Raw genomic sequence first — 20,341 nt, 5'->3', positions numbered from 1 at the left:
CAAAGCTACAATAATCAAAACAGTATGGTACTGGCACAAAAGGAGACACATACAACAATAGAACAGAACAGAGAGCAGTAAACCCATGGTTATATGATCAATTAATCTTCAATGAAGGAGGCAGGAATATGCAATGGGAAAAAAAACCTCTTCAAAAAATGGTGTTGGAAAAACTGGACAGCTCCATGCAAAAGAATGAAACTGGACCACTTTCCTACACCACACACAAAAATAAACTCAAAATGGATTAAAGACCTAAATAGGAGACTTGAAACCACAAAAATCCTACAAGAGAGCACAAGCAGTAATTTCTCTGACATCAGCCACAGCAACATTCTTCTAGATATATCTCCTGAGGCAAGGGAAACAAAAGCAAAAATAAACTATTGGAACTACATCAAAGTAAAAAGTTTCTGCACAGTAAAGGAAACTATCAGCAAAACTAAAAGACAAGCCAATAAATGGGAGAAAATATTTGCAAATGACATAGCCAATAAAGAGCATCTAGAATATATAAAGAATTTATACAACTCAACACCAAGAAAACAGATAATCTAACCAAAAAATGGGCAGAAGACATGAACAGACATTTCTCCAAAGAAGCCATCCAGATGGCCAACACACACATGAAAAGATGCTCAACATCACTCATCATCAGGGAAATGCAAATCAAAACCACAATGAGATATCGCCTCACACCTGTCAGAATGGCTAAAATCAAAAACACTGAAAAGCAAGAGTTGGCGAGGATGTGGAGAAAAAGGAACCCTCTTGCTCTGTCAGTGGGAATGCAAACTGATGCAGCTACTGTGGAAAAGACATGGAGGTTCCTCAAAAAGTTAAAAACAGAACTACCCTACAATCCAGTAACTCCACAAAAACACCAATTCAAAAAGATGTATGCACCCCTGTGTTAATCACAGCATTATTTACAACGGCCAAATTATGGAAGCAGCCCAAGTGTCCATCAATTGATGAATGGGTAAAGAATATGTGGTATATTTAAACAATGGAATATTAGTTAAAAAAAAAGACTGAGATCTTGCCATTTGCAACAAAATGGATGGATCTAGAGGGCATAATACTAAGTGAAATAAGCTAGCCAAAGAAAGACAAATACCATATGAGTTCACTTATATGTGGAATTAAACAAGCAAAACAAAGCATCTGGCTGGCTCAGTCAGAAAAGCATGTGACTCTTGATCTTGGGGTCATGGGTTTGAGCCCCATGTTGGTGTTGGATTACTTAACTAAATAAATAAACTTAGAGGCTCCTCAGTAGCTCAGTCAGTTGAGCGTCCAACTTGATCTTACCTCAGGTCTTGATCTTGGGGTCATGAGTTCAAGCCCCAAGTTGGGCTCACACTAGACCTGGAGCCTACCTAAAAAAAACAAAACAAAAAACCCCAGAAACACATGGCTCCTTCTAGAGACAAGAATTCGATAGAAGGATATCTTTTCTGGCTAGGCAGTCACAATGCTATACTCTGGAAAGGAGAGAACCAATTTTTTAGTGGATAGAGAGCTATCCTCCCACAAATTAAACAGAAAAAAAATATATAAATAATGTGAATTTGCAGCTATCTTCTGTACCTTCCAAGCCTTTTCCCTAATTATTTGTTTTGACTCACCAGAATGGGTGGATGTGTCAGGATACTGTCCTTGGACTTGAGACGAGGGACCTTCCTCACCTGATTCTATCTGGGAAAAAGGAAAGGAGCAGGCAGGGTCTCCTTTTAAATAACTGCTTCCTTCCCTGTTTTGGTAAAAATACTTTTCAGACTGAGCAGTCACTAACTGCTGGCTTCTAGGGTTGTTGTTGTTTTTTAACAAGGAAATTGAAAAGCTGAACCACTCTGCTCTTTGCTTGCCTGAGTGAGAGTCTGCTCGGGGGGGGGGGGGGGGGGCAATAAAACCAGTTTTATGGAAGAAGCCATCTTTGTTAAAAACCAAACCAAGTCTGGTGGAAGTCTCCACCAGCAGATTCAGCACCAACCACACTCTTCTCAAAGTCATTCAGCACAAGAGCCCCATGCACTCTCAGTTCAGAACGAGCCACAGCAACTCAAACTGTCCTACGTGTAGAATGTGGACTTCTGTGACTCAGGATGATCAGTGTTTTACACTAACAGCTGACTATCTACTCAGAGCTAGTGACCCTGATCAAATCAGTCCACATAGATGGGGGTCTGGTTTACACAAAAAGGAGGGGATTGCTCACCATTCAAAAGAATTCATTCCCTACTATAAATTATTTTAACTGAACCTGACTCATGGTGCATTTAAACATACAGTGCGGTTCACAGTCAACTTGTCAAGGGTATAGCAATTATGTAAAGTGAAGCACCCTGTAATACTGTTAGGCCCTTAGCAACTCCCTGGGCTCCCAGGGCTCTGGGCAGCCCAGCTGTCACTTACCACAAACAGGTGGTGTGAAACAATAGCTCCACTGAGCCGACTCACTTTCCAAGCCCTCTAACGGCCAAGCTTCCAGCCAGAGAGTCCCCACGAGCGGCACCCATCCACACCAGCACCCACAGCCCATGGAGCCCTGGCCGCTCCTCCTGCTCCTTGGGCTCTGCTCAGGTAAGTGCCAGGGTCGAGGGGCTCTCCTGTGACGCTGAAGCACTGGAAGCCCCCAGACCAGTATGTTGCTTGTCTGAGGGGAATACAGAGTGGTAGGGCTTTGTCAGCCTGAGACAGTATACTCTGTCAGTTTCTCGCTCCTGCTGGCTTGATTCGGTTTGTGGATAAAGATTTCTAATTTGTGTTATCCAATTAAAATACGAGCTGCGGACTCAAAGCCTGCAAAGTAGATGTGTGGGTCTCTGCCTCCATCAGTGCCTGGCATCAGACTTGCCCTTATGATCAGATTCAGCAGCCTTACCACCCTCCCGGAGCAGCTTTCATATCTGAACAACCCGAAGCACTTAGAGTGGCATCTTATAATTACAGACAATTTGGTTAACAAGTCCTTTTACTGCTCTGGGAGAATTCTGATAATGAAGAGATTGATTGACAGCTCCATGTGCTGGAAAGAGAATCCTATTAATAATTGTAACTAAACTCTTTCCGTGAGAGATTACATATTTGGTCTTTCTTTTTCTTTTTTTTTTTTTAACTTCCAAAGTTAAAAACCAAAAAGCCCTATGAATGCGTTTCTGCCTACTTTTTTACCATATGTAAGTTTGGGTTTGAAATGAAACTATAAAACCTTGCACAGCCCTTGACCTGCATTCACCTCTGGAATGTGTCACACACAGCAGCTGAAACGCTAGCCTTGATCCCAAACTTCCGGTAGGGGGAAGTAGGAGATGCTTGCTGATTGCTTCACATAAAAGTTTACTGGTGATATCATCCCAGTGGAGAAACGAGACGGCTGACATTCTGTGATTTCTCTTTTCCAATATTGCTCCGACAAACACAGGCCTTCTGGGCAACAATGGTAAAAAGTTTTATTATTCATGTTTTCCAACAGCAGAATTCAGGGAAATTGCCTGAGCTCTGATAAATTCCAGTCTGCGGGACTTGGACTTGATCCAACCCAAACTGGCCTGGTGGTGATAGCGTTGGTGACGGTGGTGCAGTGGGTGTACCACACGCGCGCGTGTGTGTGTGTGTGTGTGTGTAAGCATGTATGTGCCTGCAAACACTACACTCAATGAAAATTCTTAAGTGATATGCTTACATGTGAAAATCCTCAGGTGATCTCTTAGGATACCAAAGACCTCTGAAAATGCGTGTTTACCCATCTAAAACAGCATGTGATATATATTTAGATCAAACCTAGAATTTCCTGGTATCAGTTCACATAGGAGTTCAGAGAAATTCAGAGCTAGATGAGGCAAGGCCCACAACTTAAATTTGTTATTATAGGGAAACTGAGGCTGAAAGACATGAACTGACCTGCCTGAGGTCACCTAATTTATAAAGGTTGGAATGAGATCAGTTGGAGACTGTTTATTGTGGGCCTCATTAGAAAACACAGCCTGTAAGCGTCAAAGGTAGCAAGAGATACGGCACCACGTTGAGACAAGAATTACCTAAAGTGACTAGTAACATTTCAGAACTCCTTTTGCCCAATCCATCGTACTGTTCCTCCATAAAAACTGCAAACTGAGGGGCGCCTGGGTGGCTTAGTCGGTTGTCTGACTTCAGCTGAGGTCATCATGATCTCACAGTTCCCGGGTTTGAATCCTGCATCCGGCTCTGTGCGGACAGCCTTGAGCCTGTTTCAGATTCTGTCTCCCTCTCTCTCTGCCCCTCCTCTGCTCATGCTCTGTCTCTCTCTCTCCCAAAAATAAATAAGCATTAAAAAATTTTTTTAAAAAATGCAAATCGACCTAGTAGAGTACAAAAAGAACACTTGGAAATTGTGGCTGGGTTCCCCTAGTTAGAATCAGTTCTTTGTGGCCAAAATTCTCATTCACATCAGGGACATAATGATCTCTGTTCTACTTACATAGCACCTTTCATCACAACCTTTTCCTCTCTTCCGTCTCCAGAATCCCAAGTACTTCACTGCCACTTTTCTTACTCCATATTACTTTGCAACTTGTTCCTAGCTCTTTGGGTAAATGACAAATGTCAATCTTCATGAGGGTAGAAAGACAAGATTCGTATAATTCATCTCTGAATATCTCAAAGCTCTTAAAACAATGCTTTGCATATAGTAAGTGCTCAACAGACAATGAGTGAATTAATGTTACTACCATCTGAATACAGATTACGCCTATGATTTTGCTGAAAAGAAAGACTTTAACATTATTTCTGTGTGTGTGTTTATTAATTTACACCCTGTCTTTTTAAGAAAGTATCTACTGTGATTCATTGATTCCATGAAGAGCTGGTCCAATTAATTATACGGACCACATTGGAGCTGGGAACAGAATCGCAGAATTCTGACTTCAAGTCCTGTATGTTTTCTATTACTCCACCCTGCTTTGGGCAGGAAAAAAAGAAACAAACAATGAACCCAATCTAAGAAATGGAGACCTCCTTAGAAATTCCTTAGAAATGCATTACGGAAAGAACAAGGTTCCTTGTTATTAGTGAGACTGAGAGAGGAGGAAGCGAATGTCACTGGAATGCTGACCGGGCCTGTCTCCCAATCCTTGCCTTCTCCCCAGTGGACCATAGAGTTGGCCTGCATAGTTTTCCTGCTACATAATGTAGACCATCTGCTCTATCTGTTGCTTTCTAGTATGGTCTTCCTGTCAAAGGGGAATCAACAGTCACTTAAAGATAAGCAGCCCAGCCAGTGCCAAAGCAATAGCTTCACACTCTGTAGCCAAGGCACTCAGTGACCCACGACAGTGCCCTGTCCATGAGCCAGGAGGGGCCCAGGAGAGACAGGTGTGGAAGACAGGGCATTGCTGTGTCCCAGGTGCTCCATGGGGTGACAGCAAAAACTGGGTCTTTGGACAACACGCTCCCTTGAAGCGTCCTTGAATGCAAGTGATTTGGGTGAGGCGTTGTGTTTAAGTGCTGCATGGATGCTTTGGGATTCAGAAAATTGGGGAAACTAGAAATGAGGTAGGCTAGGTCAGGGGTTCTATACATAGAATCCAGGAAGGTCATAATGAAGACACTTAACAAGCTACGCGGAAAGCTTCAAAAATCCAAATGGAAAAGATACACTCACCCTAAGGGAGGTGACAAAGAGCACAGACCCTGGGGTCAGATTGCCTGCATTTATAATCCCACTTCCAACTAGCTGGGAACCATGAGCACATGCTTCGGCTGTCCGAATGTCCATTTTCTCACTTGTAAACTAGGGGTAAAGACTTATCTCATAGGATTATTATAAGGATTCAATAAGGTAATACAAATACAGGGCCTTCAATGAAGCTCTCCTAACAAAATACACATTTTTGTGGGGATGAACGTATTTCGACTCATTGTGTGACATTGGTTATTTCAAGCTGGTCCAAAGTTCTGGGTGAGAAATGGTGGAGAGCATGGTCGCTGGGCTTGAGTCCTGGCTCCACCGTTTAGGAAATCTGGACAACTCACTCAACCTCCCTATGGTTCAATTTCCTCCTCTGTAAAGTGAAGACAAGAACCGTGCCTACCCACCCAGTTACGAGAAAAGAAAGAGTCAATACGTATAAAGCATGTCTGCCACATAACAAATTGGATACGCTAGTTATTTTTATTAATAAAAATAGAAAGGTAATTGGTTAACTTAACAGTTATTTGGTTGACAAACTCTTTCAAACCTAGGATTCAAGGAGAAAAACAATAAAGAAAAATAATGACCTGTCTTAGAGGCAAGAGGTTAACATTACTGGGGACAAGGGAAAGCATCTCACTCATGCGATTTTTCAAGTTGTCACGGCCCAGGGAAAAGGTATGGTGGCTTCAGGAATAACCTGCGGAAAGGGGAGATCTGCTTACACGAATTAGGGCAAATGGATCATGTGTCTGCTTCCTCTCCTGACCCTGAACAGACAATCCCCAATCCACGTAAGGCTGGAGTTACAAAGATCCTTCATAAGGCACTTGCTGGAATTTGGAACGCTTTTTCTCATGGTTAGAACGGTGGGGTGCATTCGTGCACTTTCTAAGACAGCCCACGGCACACTCGTGACCTCACGAGTCAGTGCAGGAGCACAGCGCAGCATGACAGGGCTCCTCCCAAGCCCCGCCCCAGCCGCAGGACCTTGGACAAGTCTTCCAGCCTCTCAGATCTCACGTGAGAATGACCGTCTGCCTGCCTCGTCGCAGGCTGGTGAGAACTGCGTAACATTGGATATAGAAAAGCTGTGGGGTCCAAGAGTAGTAGATACTATTTTTCACCCACCTGAGGGAAAATGCAGTAAAGATTCCTAAGAAGTCACTCGTGCTCCAGACAGGAGGAGCTCCAAACCCAGGTCAGAAAAGCACGTGGTGTTTACTTAATGTTAAGTTAACAGGGACACGGACCCACCAGCAGTTAATTTTTTTTAAGTACAAGAAAAAACACACTACGTAGAATTTGCCACAGGAAAATACACATCACATAAAACTACCATTTGGAGTGTGGGATTTAGTGACGTTTAGTACATTCACGGTGTTGTGCAACCATCACCGCTATCTAGTTCCAGAACGTTTTCGTCACCCCAAAAGGAATCCCTGTACCCATCGGCAGTTACTCTCGCTTCCCCTGTCTCCTCAGCCCCTGCTAACCACTGATCTGCTAGCTCTACGGATTTACCTCTTCTGGATATTTCATATCAATGGAATCATACACTATGTGCCTCTTTGTGTCCAATTTCTTTCACTTAGCACGTTTTCAGGGCTCAACCATGTTGTACCATGAGTCAACTCTTCATTCATTTTTATGGGTGAAAAATATTCCACCGCATGTATATGGCGCAATTTGTTCATCCGCTTTATGTGCTGATGGGCATTCAGGTTGTTTCCATCTTTTGGCTATTATGTATAACGCTGCCGTGAACACTGGTGCACGAGTTTTTGTGTGGCCAGTTCTTTGAGGGATACACCTAGGAGTGGCATCACTAGGTCACAGGGTCACTCTGCATGCACGTCGTGTGAAGAACCGCCAAACGCTCTCCCACGGTGGCTGCACCGTGCCCCAATCTCACCAACACTCACCGTCTTCAGTTCTGTGAATGGCGGTCATCCCAGCGGGTATGAACCGGCATCAATTTTCGGCTGTTCAGCGCATCGTGAGATCTGACGCCAGCCAACCTGAGATTTCATCGCCCCATGAGTAGTCTCTGAAATACGAAGACGGGCTTTTGTGTGGACTTGTCTTCTTGTGTGTGCGCAGCGACAAGCCTGATTCAGCCAGAGGCTGTATTAAGGAATGTCATCTGCTCAGAGCACAAGTGTCAGGATAATCTGGCACACCCCACCAGGGAAGGGACCGCACCAGCAGCTGCGACTGGAAAAGAACTTAGGGCAATAGAAGCTGCACTGGGAGCCCTTCGACAAGGGGGCCTGTGTGCCTTCCATTAGCTGGTCACGCCTCAGTTACTTATGCGAGTGTTTGTAGAGGGCGGGGAGCAGAATCTGACAGTGTGTGTGTCATTTGCTGTCTCAGCTGGCCTCGTCCTAGGCTCCGAACATGAGACCCGCCTGGTGGCAAAGCTGTTTGAAGATTACAACAGTGTGGTTCGGCCCGTGGAAGACCACCGCCAGGTTGTGGAGGTCACCGTGGGTCTGCAGCTGATACAGCTCATCAACGTGGTGAGACAGCCGCACTCTGGGCTCCCTGCCCCTCTCACCCTGCAGCACCCTCCCCCCTCCTCCCGTCCTTACCCCTAAAGATGGGGTCTTCTCTTTTTTCAGGATGAAGTAAATCAGATTGTGACAACCAATGTGCGACTGAAACAGGTATTCAGCTAGATAACTGCATTGATGCTGCTGGTATTCACCCTGGAATTTAATCTGAGCCCAAAGGGAATCAATCTGGGTAACACGGTTTACATACCAACATCGTGGAAGTATAAATATTTTGGTGTAGTGAGATTATGGGTCGTATTTGTTGGTATGTGTGTGTTTGTTTTTTACTTCGTGTTTTGTGTTTGTATATTAGTTTGCTAGGCCACCTACCATAAACAAAGCCACAAACGAGGTGGCTCAAACAAGAGAAATTTATTCTCTTGCAGTTCTTGAGGCCAAACGTCCAAAGTCAAGGTATCGGCAGAACTGGTTCCGTCTGAGGGCTGTGAGGGACGAACTGCTCCAGGCCTGTCTTTTCGTGTAGTTGGCCAACGTCATGTTCACATGGCATTCTTCTTGAAAATGTTTGCCTTCCCATGTCCCCTTCTTTAAGGACACCAGTTGTGTTGCATTAGAGCCTCTCTTAAGCACCTAATTCTAACCTAATTAGACCCTATCTCCAAATGAAGTTATATTATGAGGTACTGGAAACTGGGGTTTCAATACGTGAATTCTGGGGGAGACGCAGTTCAGGTCATAACACTGTGTCATCTGAATTTGCTATGTTGGGCATTTATTACTTTTATAAGGTAGGAAAGAAATATACCATTTTTATAAAATGATGTTGCCTGCTTGGGGGAAATGTTTACCAGAAGGTCATGCTCCTTTCCTGGGGTGGGCAGGATGGCATGGGAGACGGGCTACCCTGAAGTACCTTTGTTTTCTCATCTGTAAAATGGGGCCAATAATTGCTCTTCCCTCAGAGGACTATTGTGAAGACCACGAGATGAATATGGGTAAAATGCTTGTAATAGTGTCTACAAGTAGTCAGTACTATAGAGGCGTTTGGTGTTATTGTTTACTAGCGTGCAAGCTGAATTCTGAATCAAACCTCTTTTACTGGAGCACAACTCCTGTCCACATCTGAACTATCATACCCATCAGAACTCTTAGGTTTTTGAAAAATGTGTTTAGCTCTTTTTATTAGCAAAATGTCATCTCCATGTTTTAGCAATGGGTAGACTACAACCTAAAATGGAATCCAGAGGACTATGGTGGCGTGAAAAAAATTCACATTCCTTCGGAAAAGATCTGGCGCCCAGACCTCGTTCTCTATAACAAGTAAGCAAAACAGACGGGCTGGGGAGGGCGACATTCCTGGGGCAGGTGGAGCCCAAGCCCTATTGGAAGGGCTGCTACTCTCAGTATGCTTCTCACCACCGTTCACATTAAATAACCCTTAAAAACCAAGAGCCAAGTTGACATGCTAGGGGTGCCATATGGTGTCTCATGTTATGAATAGAAACAATTATCAGAGCCAAATTGAATCAGGGCTGTGGGGTGGGGGACATTTAATCCCTGAGAGCTCCTGAAGGGTGTAGGGCAGCCATCCAAGGAACCCAAATTCATATAATTGAGTTCCTTGGAATTAAATGTCCTTCCTACCAATAGGTCTGAACCTCCCGGGGTTGTTATCCATCACGTCGTCACGGCTTCCCAGGGCGTCGCGTGCTGCTGATGGCCTGGGATGCCTGCGTAGCCCATCCACCGGGCTCCGTGACAGACTGCATGTTGTGAAATTATAATGTGATTCAAGACACTCTGGTTTAATGACAGGTTCATTATCATACGCCCTTCATTTGTCAGGGAACGTTCGTTTCAAAGAGCATCCTTCCCAAGCAGGAGCATTCGCCATCGGCCGAGAGGATGTGCGGCCTGACATTCTACAGCATGTGTCTGTGTGAGCAGGCTGTGCCTTCTCGCAGATTGACCAGGGAGGGCGGCAGGGCCTTGTGAATGGAAATGACACCCTCATTTAAGGCTGGCCCTCCTACTTTGATTTTCTACTACATATTTCCCAGTGGCACCTGAGATTCAAGCTTGAGCCAAATTATCCAATCATTTGTGTAACCTTTTTGGACAAATACGCTGATGGAGCAGAGTGTCTTGTGTTAGTCAGTTTTCTCATTCAGCAAGAATCTAAGAGTGGCCATTAAAATCCGCTCCTCCTTTTGACAAACTCACTCGGGAACACTCTGGTGGGGGGAGAACCCGGTTTTACTTCTCTCTATCTATAGAGATGGACCCAGATGACCCTGTGGCCCTCTGCTCTTTGGGTCTCTTTTGGGAAGGTCCAAAACTGCATAGTTTTCTGGATAGAGCCCTACCTCCAGCCCAAGGAAAAATCAGTGGGAAGAAAATCTCTTGGTTAATGAAGTGAGACTGCAATATATGCCATATGTCCCCGAAAGCCCACCAAGGCAGACCCCACCCACTTGTTCAACATCTATTCTAAATGCCTTTGGCCAAGGCCCCAGGACACAGGCCATTTGGGGTCAAGTGGACTGCCCACTGAATGAGGCCTGCAGAAGTGGCTTCTTATTTTTTAATATCTACCATGTTGGATTTTTGTAGTGAGAAATTAGTGCCAACTTTCGGAAATTTAAAAATATCACATTGAACTCTGGAGTTTTAGTCTCTCTAGAAAAATCCAACATTCAAAAATATGGAAACTTTGTATTAAAAAATCTAGATTTCCCGCTTCCGAGGAAAAATTCAAATATCTGGCAGTTTTGGGCCTTCACTCACACAAGGAAGCCACAGCAAAGCGGAGTGTCACCTTCTTTAGAGGAGAGAGGGCTCTCCCCTGCCCTTACCGCCTTCCTCACCTGCCTGGCCATGGAGGCATCTGGGTTTGTAGCCCCACCCTATCGAGTTCTAAATAGTTCTGAAAGAGGTAACAGAGCCCTTCTTAACCTGCTTACCACAGTAACGAGCCACTGGACCTGTTTTTATTTTAAATTCCTGTTTTTTTTCCCCCAGTTAACTTTCAAGATATATTGGGGGAGGAATAGATGGAAATTAACATTACAAATACTACTGAGGACTGGGAAGGAAAAAAAAAATCGGGTATACAGTGTTACCTGTTATTTCCTTAAAACTAGATTCCTAGGTTCTTCCCCAGATATTCTGATTTAGTGCTTCAGATGGTGCTCGGAAACCTGTATTTTAAACAAGCACCCCAGCGATTCTATTATCAGACAAACCTGGGAAACACTGCTATGGATAAAAAGTGACACTGTCCCAGTGAAAGCGTCTATAATTAGCACCTGAATAATTAACAGCTGTCTCCTGCTAACATCCCCGAGCAGAACTGAAGGCTCATCCGTCACTTGGAGTCATGTTCCTCTTTGATCCCAATTGCAGTGCAGATGGTGACTTTGCCATTGTCAAGTTCACCAAAGTGCTCCTGGACTACACTGGCCACATCACGTGGACGCCTCCAGCCATCTTCAAAAGCTACTGTGAGATCATCGTCACCCACTTTCCCTTTGATGAACAGAACTGCAGCATGAAGCTGGGTACCTGGACCTACGATGGCTCTGTGGTGGCCATCAACCCGGTAGGTGCTGCCCTCGTGTGATGCGGCTGGTCTCAGGAAACGCGTAATTCAGGTGTCCAACTCTGTGCCTCCAGAGTCACAGGCTCTCAGCACCCATTTGAACTTTGGGATCGTCCAGTTCAGTGGTTCTCGATATGGGGACGGTTCTTGATGTGTGCCCATGAGTACCACCTGAAAGCTTATGTAAATTCCTATGCCCAGGCTCCGTCCTAGGAATTTTGGCTTAATCGGTCTGGGGTGGGACTAAGGCACCAATATGTTTTGAAGTTCCCAGGTGACTTGAATGTGTAGTCAACATGGAGGATCCCAATAGTCCCAGCCCCCTTATTTTACAGGAAAGGACTCTATGGCCCCAAACCGGAAGTGGCCCTCGTGGGTCCTGTCCGGCGTACACGACAGCACCGCCTCCTGTTGCTTTATTACAGCTGATTTTGAAACCCACCCCTCCTCAGGGTGATGTGGCTGGGTTTTCAAAGTTTCATTTCATCTTCTCAGGAAAGCGACCAACCAGACCTAAGCAACTTCATGGAAAGCGGAGAATGGGTGATCAAGGAGTCCCGAGGCTGGAAGCACTGGGTGTTCTACGCCTGCTGCCCCTCCACCCCCTACCTGGACATCACCTACCACTTTGTCATGCAGCGCCTGCCCCTCTACTTCATCGTCAACGTCATCATTCCCTGCCTGCTCTTTTCCTTCCTAACCGGCCTGGTGTTCTACCTGCCCACAGACTCAGGTGGGTGCAGGTGCCATGGCTGCTGATGCAGGCAGATCTTGTGCCGCTGTTTTGGGGAAAACCAGAAATAATTATGGGCTAACAAACAAGGATGAGCAGACAGGCCCAAATCATCATCGCTGGGAGGATGCATTTACTGAGAGGCCACGTTCAGTGGTGAGTCATGGGTGGGGGGGAGCTCACAGCTAGAGCAGACTACGGAGCAGGCAGAGAGTTGACCGTGACCCTGGAGGTGCACAGACACAGCTCAGTGTAGTTAAAGCGAATAACCATCAATGCTTACTTGCTGAATACCTACTGTGTGCCCAGAGACATGCTGGGTAAGGCTTGGGTCACCCCTCGTGCCACTTCCCCTGTGAAGCCACTTGCTATATCCTGACCAAGCCAGGTCTTGCCTCTTTAAAAAAAAAAAAATTACGTTTATTTATTTATTTTTTTTTGAGAGAGAGACAGAGTATGAGCGGGCAGGGGCAGAGAGAGAGGGAGACAGAATCGGAAGCAGGCTCCAGGCTCCAAGCTGTCAGCACAGAGCCCGACGCGGGGCTTGAACTCGCGAACCGTGAGATTGAGACCTAAGCCGAAGTTGGACGCTCAACCGACCGAGCCACCCAGGCGCTCCCAGGTCTTGCCTCTTTTGCTCACCGCTTGCCATTTGAAAATCGCTTTTGCATGTCTGTTTTCCGGGTGGCACTATCTTTACACACACGACCATACTTCCCAGGTGGCAAGTCTTTCTCACATATCAGCCTGGACAACTTCCTTATTTCCTACTGAGTGATCACATCTGTGACATAATTTCAACAAACACCAACAATCCCCAGAAAAGGGGAAGAGGGCACACAAGTGCCTGTGAGAAGTCACTGCTCATAAACAATTTAGGGCGGACAAGTGGGGACAAAGAAAGGATACAGACAGTCCTCAAACTTATGACAGGGAACAATTATATCAAAATGATAAACACAAATAAACACACACACACACACACACACACACAAAGTCTAAGTCTAACTTTATAACAAGGGGAAAAAAAGATTATGAATTCACTCATTTGACATGTATTTGTTGAACAATTGTTATGTGGCACGGATACAGTAGAGAATAAGGCAGAACTTGCCCCACAGAATGCCCGTTGTTCTTATGACTGTACTTATTTTTAAACAAATGATCACAAACACAATTTGTTTTTGAGTTTCTAACAAATTAAGCTTCTTAAAGTGAAGAGACTACTAGTTAGGGCAATATGGAAACTAGTCAGAATCTCTATATGTGCGATGGTTTATGCTTGAAAAGCATGCAGAACAGTGAAAATGCTTGATAAATGTTAGCTATTATCATTATTACTCAAGAAATATGATGTAACTTGATCAATTTTCATATTTACATCTTTTTCACAAAAAATTACCTATATTTATTTTAGTTTATTTATTTTAAGAGAGAGAAAGAGTGAGCATGAGCAGGGGAGGGGCAGAGAGACGGAAAGAGAGGATTCCCAGAAAGCTCAGTGCTATCAGCTCACAAACTGTGAGATTATGACCGGAGCTGAAACCAAGAGTCAAATGTTCAACTGACGGAGCCACCCAGGTGCCCCCTCTTTTTCACTTTTAAAGACTTTCCTACCCACTCGGTAGACTTCTTCTCACTAGGTGGAATCGATCATTTCTTGTTTGCATCCACTCCATTTCCTGTATACACTCCTAGCATCTGGAAGCATCCAGTACGGGAAAAAGCTCCATACTGGAGAACGGGACAACACAAGGGTCTCCCGAGACAAACAGCAAGACCAGCCCAAGGGAAGTCCCTTCCAAAGGCTCTCGAGCTGCCTCCGAGGCCGTCAGTCCCCACAAAAATATTCCAGGGCCATTCAGTCCCCCACCCTCCTGGCTTGCCATACCGAGACTCAAACGGGGAATTATCCACCCTGAAATGATAGGATCTGGTGAGAAGAGGTCGGGGCAGGGGAACCCCTGGTCCCTTGATATGAAAGACAAAACAAGAAGAAAACCAAACTGTCCTCTAAATGAATGTGCAAGGTTCACTGGTTTTGTCCTTTTCTTGGTTTTGGTCTTGCAGCCCCCTCCCATACCGAGAAAAGTACGCATGCGCTCCTGGGTTGCCCATCCACCTGCTGGGTCACGAGTAGGTCAGACCGTGGCTCAGCTTTGTGAGGTTGATGATAGTCTGTTGCAGACAGAAAAACTGCCACCTGGAGTCTAGCTTGTCACTCAGCTTGGTGTACCTGGCTCCCTGAGTTCCACCAAGCAGTGGAATGCCGGGACAGGAGACAAAGCAGCCCTCGGCTGCTTGGCGGCCTCTAGTGGAAGTGTCTGTCACTTGCCATGGTCAGTAGAGCTAAGGTGCTAAGGTCCCAGAGGACGAAATTCTGCCCCCCAAATGTCCCCAGCTGTATGCGGGTCACATGGTTCTCACCCCCTGGGTTTTGTGGCGTATTAGTCTGCTACAGCTGCCCTAATAAAGTGGCACAGACCGGGTGGCTGAAACAACAGGAATTTTGTCCACACAGTCCTGGAGGTCACGGTGTCGGCAGGTCTGGTTTCCTCTAGGCTTCTCTCCTTGGCTTGTGGATGGCCGTCTCCTCCCTGTGGCTTCACCTGGTCTTTCCCCTCTGTGTGTGTCCGTGCCCTAATCTCCTTTTTTTTTTTTTTTTAAAGTTTATTTTGAGAGCGATAGCACAAGTGGGGGAGGGGCAGAGAGAGAAAGAGAGGGAGAGAGAGGGGATCCCAAGCAGGCTCCACACCGTCAGCACAGAGCCAGATGCGGGGCTCGAACTCACGCACCACGAGATCGTGACCTGAGCAGGAGTCAGACGCTTCACCGGTGGAGCCACCCAGGTGCTCCCCAATCTCCCTTTCTTCTCAGGACACCAGTCATTGGAGGAGCGCCCTCCCTGATGAACTCATGTTGACTTAATTGCCTCTTTACAGGCCTCATCGACAAATACTGCCACTGAGGCCATGAGGCTTAGGACTTCCATGCAGAAAACCGAAGAGAACAATTCAGCCCATAACCAGTGAATGGGTTGTATTTCTTTTTCATTCCGTGCAGGAGAGAAGATGACTCTGAGCATCTCTGTCCTGCTGTCCTTGACCGTGTTCCTCCTGGTCATCGTGGAGCTAATCCCTTCCACCTCCAGTGCCGTGCCCTTGATTGGGAAATACATGCTGTTCACCATGGTGTTTGTCATCGCGTCCATCATCATCACGGTCATTGTCATCAACACACACCACCGCTCCCCCAGCACCCATGTCATGCCCAACTGGGTACGCAAGGTGAGCGAGCGAGGGCCCTGCCACCCCCCACCCCCGTGTGGGGCAGCACTGCCCTCACGAACGTCTCTCCCTCCACTTGGCTGGTGGAATTCTGGCTGATGCATGTGGGCCCTTAGGAACTGTCCTTTCCGGGGATTTTTAGAGGATTTCCGGAAGAAACTTTCTTTTAGCCTCTTTCTAGGGATAAGTAATGCCTATAGCCTTCCCAGACACAGAAGAAAAACAGAATTAATAAAGCCCACTCCAAATTCACGTTTAAAGAGTCTCTTTGATTAGAGAAGGTGAATATATCACTTTTTATTCAGAATCTGTGAAATTCCTGAGGTTTCTGTTTGTATGTCTCCCAATCTGTGAACAGACTGCTTATTTTTTGCTGGTCAAATCATCTGCTGAGAATAGAATAAGGGCTAGAGATAGAGAGGATGCTTGACGAGAAATTGTCAAAAAGTGAGTTTTCGTGAGGAACTTGGTCTCAGGTATTTGCATTATTGAAATTTAAAAAGTGTTAGCATTTCAAATATGTCAGTTTTTAGGTAAAACTTCACAGAGACACTGACGTCAGGGTGTTTTCTGCAGAATGCAAAAGATTTGTCATGAATTAACAGAGAAACTACTGCTTGCAATGTATTCTTTTGGGAGGACAATCAGTCCCTGTATCTATAAACACTTACGTGACTCCTGGCAACGCCCATGTTGCATTTCTTCAGGAATAAGAAATGGGGAGAAAAAAACACTGTGGCTGTTTTTGAGGCTGGACCCTCATATATTTTTTTAGCCAGAAGGGCTATTCCTTTAAGCATATTATCCAACTAACACAAGGCTTTGAAGGAAGCCGGTTCCTTGAAGGCTGGAAGCTTAAACTTCATTGGTTTCTCGAGCCCAACAGCTGCGCACGGGCTCCCTCCAGTGGTGAACTGTTCACATGACAAAATCAGCTCTATTAACCATAGTAATTTGACAGGCCACGGGGTAAGTCTGAAGGAAATTTTGAGAAAATCTAGTATCGTCCTTGTGTTTTAAGGACAAAGACCCTAAGGTCCAGCGAAGCTGACTGATTTGCCTAAAGTCACACGGCTAATTCAAAGTCAGAGTTTGATACTTGCACTCCTGGCGTTAATTCATGCATGGATTTCTTTTTCGTGTTAGGTTTTTATCGACACTATCCCAAATATCATGTTCTTCTCCACAATGAAAAGACCATCCAGAGAAAAACAAGACAAAAAGATTTTTACAGAAGACATTGATATTTCTGACATTTCTGGGAAGCCGGGGCCTCCACCCATGGGCTTCCACTCTCCCCTGATCAAACACCCGGAGGTAAAAAGTGCCATTGAAGGAGTCAAATACATCGCAGAGACCATGAAGTCAGACCAGGAGTCCAATAACGTAAGCTTCGTGACTTGAAACCCACACCTCTGGGTTTCAATGATCCAATACGTGAACACAGATGGATGGGTTTGTCCTGAGGAGTAGGCTGGCATTCAAGAGGCAGCATTGGTGACCACCTCTAAGCCACCTTAGTGAGCCAACACATTGTGAATAATCTATTTGAATAATAAAGACCACAATGCCAGCCAAGGGATGTTACGGGCTTTGAGTGGGCCATAATTGATGCATAGCATGAACATGGTGAGTCCAAAAACCATCGTAAGGAAATTCTAACACTTTCCTCTCTCCCAGGCGGCTGAGGAATGGAAGTATGTTGCAATGGTGATGGACCACATTCTCCTTGGAGTCTTCATGCTTGTCTGTATCATTGGAACCCTGGCTGTGTTTGCAGGTCGGCTCATTGAATTAAATCAGCAAGGATGAGCAGAGCTGAGGCCACCTCTGCTCCCAGCACCAGGCAGAGCAGGGAAAGGCAGGGAAGACAGGAAGAATACAGCTCACTTATCAAACATCTCATTTTCTGTATTTATGATTAATGATAATGATTCATATTTACATAAGGTTATGGCCTCAAGTATTTTCACATCATTTCTCCCTTTAATCCTGCTCTGGCTGCCTGGAGAGTGAAACCATTTTTAGTAAATGAAGTGGGGTCACTAACGAGACATATTCACGTCCAAAGGCGTCTGGAAGAGTTTTGCCCAGAATAACTGAGGCTTTCTGTTGGTTTGTTTTTAATTTTTTTTTTTTTTTGAAGCAAAGAACGTATCCTTTGCTTAAAGTCAGTTTTGTACGTACAAGTAAAACCCACCTGCCAGTCCCCAAAAGACGAAGCGTTTGATTTGGAGAGAAAGGAAGCCGTAGAAAGGCAACATGTAAGTTCTGGAAATGGCCACCAAAATGCAAAGCGCATCAAAAAACCCATGCTTTAAAGCAGATTTCTAGAACTGGGAGGTGAGGGAAGGGCTTCCCACTCTGACACAGCGCCTGAGTAGTCAGGGCTTGAGGAACACAGCCAGCTAGTTTCCTAAGCTGTACTGAGCGTGAGGGCCGGCACTGTGCGAATGGCGCCCCATACGTGGTTTTGTTTTATCTTCATAACTTTATGACGTCCCTATTTTACAAATGAGAAAGCTGAACTCGAGAAGCTCAAGTTCACTGCCCACACTAGCAAGCAGAAGAACTGAGATGTGACCCAAGAGCCAGTCTGAGTTCAGCAGCTCGGGGCTGGGTGGGATCTCCTGCTCCCTTGCTCCCCTGGACACGCCCCACGTGATCTAGGCCATCCTGTAACTCCCATCAGGGTTTTGAGAGCTTCAGTCTTAGTGCCAACCCCCTTCCTGCCTTCCCAATTAGGTCTTCTGCCCTCTTCCCCAGTCCTCGTCCAGTCAGGTGTGGGGGGCTTAGTTCTAGCAATGAAATCAGAAATGTATGCACATATCCTCACCGTTTCTGAAATTCCAGGCAAGTGAACAGGACAGAAACTTATTTCCCTTCGGAGCCACTTTCCAGCCACAATGTAGTTAGTTCACCTCAGAAGGAGAAAGCGTACCCCCTGGGCTCATCGTGGCCTTCAGAGCACTGGAACACGCCTGACCCATATGAGTACTGGGGAGAGTGGTAAACTGCACTGCTGGGCAGCCTCTCTGAACCCAGCTGGTTTCAACCTACTTCCCAAAGTAATTCGTCAGCACAGACCCGTGGCACGGCAGAGTGCCCTCACTTTAGAGAAAACCCAAGGGAAAACAGTCTGGTGGTTCCTCGAAAAGCTAAACACGGAATTACCGTAGGATCTAGTAATTCTGCTGCCAGGTATATACCCCAAAAGAACTGAAAGCAGGGACTTAAACAGAGAGCTTACACGCCAGTGTTCACAGCAGCAATAATCACGACAGCCAAAAGATGGCAACAACCCAAGCGTCCATCAGTGGAACAGCAGTGTGTCCATATGATATTACTGAGCCTTAAAGAGGAAAGCAGTTCTGATGTGTGTTACAGTATGTGCCAACCCCGAAAACACGTTTGATGAAATAAGCCAGACGCAAAAGGACAAATCTCGTGATCCCAGTTAAACGACGTACTTAGAATAGGCAAATTCATAGAGACAGAAAGTAGAGTAGAGATTGCCGAGGTTTAGAGGGAGGGGTGAGTTATTGCTCAATGGGTAGAATTTCGGATCGGGATGATGGGAAAGTTCTAGAAATGGACAGTGGTGATGGTTGCACAACACTGTGAATGTACTTAATGCCACTACGCTTAAAAATGGCTACGACGGTACATTCTGTGCATATTTGACCACAATTAAAAATAAAGAATGAAAACAATGGCAAAAACGTAAGTTTCGTGTTGTATATACATTTTACCACGATTAGAAGGACAAAAAAGAATCTGCTGCTTGCCTAATCTCCCAGGACTGATTATTGACTCAGGGAAGGAACTTAAAAGTCATTTCCATTCTCATTTTAAGGATAAGGAAACTAAGGCTTAGAGAAATGACCTCCCTCTGGTCACAGGGCAATTTAGTGACAAACCTGACCTCCTCACTCTGCTCTTGTGCTATTTCCATTACCTCAAATAACGCCCCCTGCCCCGCAAAGCAAGGCCCTGTGACACATTCCCTCCTCGCCCAGCAGAACTAGTTTGAGTGGACACCACAGTGTTACTGCGCGTAGCTCCATCGGCCCTTAAATATCTGTTCCATCAATCTGTCACCAAGTTGAAGGTTTCCGCCTTTGGAATCTCTTCCCTTAGTTCCGGCCCGCTCTCCAGGAGACCACTGACTAGTGGGAGGGAAGGCAGGGGGTGCTGGGATCTGTCTCCCCACCTACAGGTGTTTGCTGAGGGCTCGACCCGCCTGCCCCATGTAGTCCCATCCATGAGATGGGCGTGTCTGCACAGCAGGAGGACTTCTTGGGATGTCAGGAGCATCCTGGAATCACAACACAGGCAGGTAAGTGTGGATGGGGGTGCATTTATGACTGTCGGTGCAAACAGAAACGCTTCAGAATTCAGATCTCTAAGCGGTCTCTTTTTCTGCCCCTGGTTGTCACAACCAGGAGTTTTGTTTTGTGTAGAACCGCAAGTTTTGAAAAATTAGAAATTATGTTAACGTTTAAACCAATCAGACGGGGTCATCCA

At 45.7% G+C, this 20,341-nt stretch overlaps 1 protein-coding gene across 1 annotated transcript; it reads left to right on the top strand.

Annotated features, from left to right (window-relative positions):
• Positions 1–2,434: 2,434 nt before the first annotated feature.
• Positions 2,435–19,527, top strand: CHRNA1 (cholinergic receptor nicotinic alpha 1 subunit). Its single transcript, XM_015086448.3, has 9 exons — positions 2,435–2,586; positions 8,051–8,196; positions 8,299–8,343; positions 9,404–9,513; positions 11,599–11,794; positions 12,290–12,527; positions 15,591–15,814; positions 16,961–17,200; positions 17,495–19,527. Exons 1-9 carry the CDS (start codon positions 2,544–2,546, stop codon positions 17,624–17,626), a joined length of 1,374 nt encoding a protein of 457 aa, XP_014941934.1. The 5' UTR covers positions 2,435–2,543; the 3' UTR covers positions 17,627–19,527.
• Positions 19,528–20,341: the final 814 nt, after the last annotated feature.

This window comes from Acinonyx jubatus, chromosome C1 (assembly GCF_027475565.1).
Source record: "Acinonyx jubatus isolate Ajub_Pintada_27869175 chromosome C1, VMU_Ajub_asm_v1.0, whole genome shotgun sequence".
In the NCBI taxonomy this organism is placed as follows: domain Eukaryota; kingdom Metazoa; phylum Chordata; class Mammalia; order Carnivora; family Felidae; genus Acinonyx; species Acinonyx jubatus.
Note: the sequence above shows the minus strand (reverse complement) of the source record. Positions and strands in the feature narration are given on the sequence as shown.